The following is a 5,110-nucleotide window of genomic DNA, read 5'->3' as shown; positions in this document are numbered from 1 at the left end:
TTCCCATCAATTTTAACCATCTTCCTTGTCCCTGCTGAAGAAAAGCAGGCCCAAACCATGATGCTGCCACCACCATGTTTGACAGTGGGGATGGTGTGTTGAGGGTGATGAGCTGTGTTGCTTTTAGGCCAAACATAACGTCTTGCATTGTTGCCAAAAAGTTTGATTTTGGTCTCATCTGACCAGAGCAGCTTCTTCCACATGTTTGGTGTGTCTCCCAGGTGGCTTGTGGCAAACTTTAAACCACACCTTATATGGATATCTATAAGAAATGGCTTTCTTCTTGCCACTCTTCCATAAAGGCCAGAATTGTGCAGTATACGACTGATTGTTGTCGTATGGACAGTCTCCCAGCTCAGCTGTAGGTGACCCCTGACCTCTGCAGTTCATCCAGATTGATCATGACCTCTGACCTCTGCAGTTCATCCAGAGTGATCATGACCTCTGACCTCTGCAGTTCATCCAGAGTGATCATGGGCCTCTTGGCTGCATCTCTGATCAGTCTTCTCTTTGTATGAGCTGAAAGTGTAGAGCAGGGGTCACCAATCCTGGTCCTCGAGGGCCGGTGTCCCTGCAGGTTTTAGATGTTTCCCTGCTTCATTGCACCATGATACAAGTGACTGTGTCATTAACAGAATTGTGCAGCCCTGGATGACAAGCTGATGACGATGATTAATTAGAATCAGGTGTGTTAAAGCAGGGAAACATCTAAAACATGCAGGACACCGGCCCTCGAGGACCAGGGTTGAAGACCCCTGGTGTAGAGGGACGGCCAGGTCTTGGTCTGATACTGCTTCTATTTCAATATTACAGTCCTCCTTGGGATGTTTAAAGCTTGGGAAATCTTTTTGTATCCACATCAAGCTTTAAACTTCTCCACAACAGTATCTGGGACCTGCCTGGTCTGTTCCTTGTTCTTCATGATGCTCTCTGCGCTTTAAACGGACCTCTGAGACGACCACAGTGCAGGTGCATTTATACGGAGACGTGATTACACACTGGTGGATTCCATTTATCATCATTAGTCATTTAGGTCAACACTGGATCATTCAGAGATCCTCACTGAACTTCTGGACAGAGTTTGCTGCACTGAAAGTAAAGGGGCTGAATCATTTTGCACGCCCACTTTTTCAGTTTAAAAAAGTTTGAAATATCCAATACATTTCGTTCCACTTCATGATTGTGTCCCACTTGTTGTTGATTCTTCACAAAAAATTACAGTTTTATATCTTTATGTTTGAAGCCTAAAATGTGGCAAAAGGTCACAAAGTTCAAGGGGGCCAAATACTTTCGCAAGGCACTGTATGCAATTTTTAAAAAGTGAAAGGTGCAGCAGTAGACATGATTATTGGAAGGTTTACTTGTACTACTCGTTTTTTTGCCACACAAATACATGTTTTCAGACTTTTAATTTTCAACAGCTTCCTGTAATTTGTACCTTGCATAGTTTGTGGTTGAAAAACCAAATCAAACTAATTAGAGTGCTTTGTTTCTCCCTGACTTCCACATTCAACTCCGTCACAAAGAGAAAATCCCTCCGCCGTATAGCTGCGAGCTCCGAGTCGGGGACCCGGGGCTTTTGTGGGGGAGATTTCAAGCCCTCCAGACTCTTTGTGAGCAGATCAGGATACAGACGAGCAGGCTCTCAAAGCCCCGGAGAGGCGGTGAATGGCCGCTCCGCGCAGCCGGGCAGCGCGCAGGGCTGCGGGCCGGGCTGGTGTGCAGGGCGGCGGTGGAGTGAGGGAGGTGGACGGCTGGGATTGGTCAGCCGTTTGGGAGGCAGGATGCTTGACCTCGGCCCGCACCGCCACCCTCATGCTGCTGCAGTATAAAGCCTGCAGCCTGGCGCCAGCCTGCGCTCTCTGGAGACGCAACTTCTGGCTGCGTAACGGTAAAGGCTGATTTATGGTTCCGCGTTACACCGACGCAGAACCTACGGCGTAGGGTACGCGGCGACGCGCACCCTACGCCGTGGGCTCTGCGTCGATTTAACGTGGAACCATAATTCAGGCTTAACACACCCTATACTCGACGTTAAGGCGATAAATCTATTTAAAGTTTGGTAAAATGGGATATAAAACTAGTTCAGAGTATTTATTGAGATTTGACTTGTAAAGTCATGTTTATTTTTGTTCATTTCTGTACAGTAAATCGTTTCCAAGAGAGCAGAAAGTGACACCTTTTCTCCTTCCCCTGGCTTTAGGATTGGTTTCAAAGTGTTTTTCTCTGTTCCAAGTCGAAAGTGGAAAGACAGACGACCATGAGCGACCTGGAGACCTCGATGGCGACCATCATCGCCGTGTTCCAGAAGTACTCGGAGCGGGAGGGAGACAAGCTGAAGCTGAAGAAGAGCGAGCTGAAGGAGCTGCTGCAGGACGAGCTGCCGGACCTGATGGGGGTGAGAGACGCAGCATGCGCTCCATCAGCTGGAACTGCTCATCTGTATTTACAGGACTGTCTCAGAACATTAGAATATTGTGATAAAGTTCTTTTTTTTCTGTAATGCAATTAAAAAACAAAAATATCATACATTCTGGATTCATTACAAATCAACTGAAATATTGCAAGGCTTTTATTATTTTAATATTGCTGATTATGGTTTACAGTTTAAGATTAAGATTCCCAGAATATTCTAATTTTTTGAGATAGGATATTTGAGTTTTCTTAAGCTGTAAGCCATGATCAGCAATATTAAAATAATAAAAGGCTTGCAATATTTCAGTTGATCTGTAATGAATCCAGAATGTATGACATTTTTGTTTCTTTAATTGCATTACAGAAAGTCACAATATTCTAATTTTCTGAGACAGTCCTGTATTTGTTTATTTATTCATGTATCTTGGACCACTGAAACCCCCCCCCCCCCCCCCCCTGCAGCACGTGAAGGACCAGTCCACACTGGACGGCCTGATGGAGAGCCTGGACGCCGACGGCGACTCCGAGTGCAACTTCCAGGAATTCATGACCTTCGTCTCCATGGTGACCGTCTGTTGCCACGAGTTCTTCGAGCACGAGGATGAATGAGGATGGGAGGACAAAGGGGAGCTACAGTGACTGAAGGATGAGCAGACAGAGACCGTGATGTCCTGGGAGGAAACAGGTCCAGCCGGCGCTGATGAGGAAACCCCAGTTTGGTAGCTTCTCTAGATTTTCTCCTTGATTTTAAACATGTAGAGAGCTTTTCAAGTCTTCAAGGTGGTTCAAATACTCTTTAGAGGGATGTCATTTGCTCTTCAAGTCTACACTTTTCCTTTGAGGCGACTTTAACGTCATTCCTGAACCTGTTTTATTAGTCTTGCTGACGGCCCCGAGAGGTGCGCTGGACTTAAACAATCAGTTCTTCAAGCCTCTTCCCTCTAAAGTCTGAAAACTAACATGTTAGTGACACCTTTTCTTCTGTAAATGTTAACAGTTCTCATTAAAAAAGATGGTTTGAAGTATATGCCGCTTACACACTATTATCTGAATATTAAATGTCTTAAAGTGGCCAGTAAATTTGGCAGATTTTTTTTTTCTCTGTTAGATCTTGAATTTTTCTTTATTCATAAACACAATCAGATAAACTGAGATTTTTTTGGTTTGTTTGGTTTTTTTCTTGAGGATTTCTAAAAGTTCAATCAGCATGATAAATGTCACACAGGGCAGGTGAATTACTCTTCATTTTTAAGTTTGGTTTAAAATTACAGGTCATAACTGATTTGAGAGAATGCCTTCATCGCAAAATATTTGCAAACAGCAACCTAAAGGCAAACGTTTTTCTATGACCCATCCATACAGCCATCCATCATTTTTTGCCTTGTAAAACTTCAAAAACTGAGCTTCTGAGCTTCTTTCATGATGCATAAGAGGCAGCTGTTGGCAATAATCTGCCGCCTGAACAGGTCTTAGAAGACAGATATATATATATATATACAAAATATATACAAAAGTAAAATCTAATGTCAGTCAAAGAGATCAATAGTGTAACCAAACATGTTCCAATATTAATTTGATCAATAGTTCATTTCTAAATTTACTTATGGGATACATAGACAGTAGGTCAATCACTTAATTTATTATAGAGATTTATGAGTTTTGCTTGGATATCCATCATGCTCCACAAAAATGGCATTAAAAAATGTGTTTTTCTGGGAGGCCTCGGCCAGGTCTCCAACCGCAATGAATGCAATAGATGCTCCTGCTTGGAACATTAGTAGATGTTTATTTTTGTAATTGAACGCCTGGTAAGCCGCAGATGAACCAATGGTTGTCGAGTATCAGCTCCCCCGGGACCAGAACTCGGACATCTGTAGTTTTCAGTTCCACAGAAAATCCCTGAAAGATCCTAAAATATCATGTTTTATGGAGTTTCTACCAAAATAATGTGAAATCCATTGGTCTGTGCTGCTTTAATATGCATCCAGAGAGGATGGAGTTTATTTTATTCCGTTTCCCAAACACAGACGTCTGCTTTGAATTAAACTGCCAATTTCAACGAGGAGGATTATTTAAACTCTGCTGATGTTACCTAAACGTATTCAGTTGTTCAGTAGCAACACAGTGTTTGTTTCACATTCATTAGATAGTTAATACTACAATTAATCATTGCTATTATTATGAGCTTACTTTAGATTGAGCAGCAAAGTTAGAACTTAAATCTAGCTTTGGGAAGCTCAGGTAACATATCAGATCACTAGGTGTGAAGATCTGTTGCGCAGTAGCTCTAAACTTATACTTCTCCAAATTAAACCAAGAGTAAAATTGTAAACAACACCGAAACATTGTCTGAGTTAGCAACAGTAACTAAGGGGCGGGGCTTGCTGGTCTAATCAATTACGATCAAAGGGCCTAATGGAGTGAGACTGAGTTGAACTTCCAGTTCGTCCAGCTGCTAAGAAGGAAAGCTGCAAAAGTATCTGGTAAGTTCTTCAAATATTAAAAGATGTACTTGGCTACTTATTTTTTAACATATTATTTCAGCTTTGTCGACCATTTTTTAATGCTAAGTTTGAAACAGGCTCCTGGACAACGACCCGAACAACCAAACATGTAGAAAATGGGTAAATCTTAGGAGACTTTGAAGCTATAAAGTTACAAAAAATAAGTTTCAAATAGAAAGTTTAAAAAAAAA

At 42.2% G+C, this 5,110-nt stretch overlaps 1 protein-coding gene across 2 annotated transcripts; it reads left to right on the top strand.

Annotated features, from left to right (window-relative positions):
• The first annotated feature begins 1,758 nt into the window (after window positions 1-1,758).
• On the top strand, window positions 1,759-3,567 carry s100b (S100 calcium binding protein, beta (neural)). 2 transcript variants are annotated; one of them, XM_061715943.1, is made up of 3 exons: window positions 1,759-1,891; window positions 2,237-2,398; window positions 2,878-3,567. In XM_061715943.1, the coding sequence occupies exons 2-3, from the start codon at window positions 2,261-2,263 to the stop codon at window positions 3,022-3,024; spliced, it is 285 nt and encodes a 94-aa protein (XP_061571927.1). In that variant the 5' UTR covers window positions 1,759-1,891; window positions 2,237-2,260; the 3' UTR covers window positions 3,025-3,567. The 2 variants fall into 2 exon arrangements, with proteins under 2 accessions (XP_061571927.1, XP_061571926.1); XM_061715942.1 differs by having other exon boundaries at window positions 1,851-1,891; window positions 2,204-2,398.
• Window positions 3,568-5,110: the final 1,543 nt, after the last annotated feature.

Source organism: Cololabis saira, chromosome 24 (genome assembly GCF_033807715.1).
Source record: "Cololabis saira isolate AMF1-May2022 chromosome 24, fColSai1.1, whole genome shotgun sequence".
NCBI classification, from domain to species: Eukaryota; Metazoa; Chordata; class Actinopteri; order Beloniformes; family Belonidae; genus Cololabis; species Cololabis saira.
Note: the sequence above shows the minus strand (reverse complement) of the source record. Positions and strands in the feature narration are given on the sequence as shown.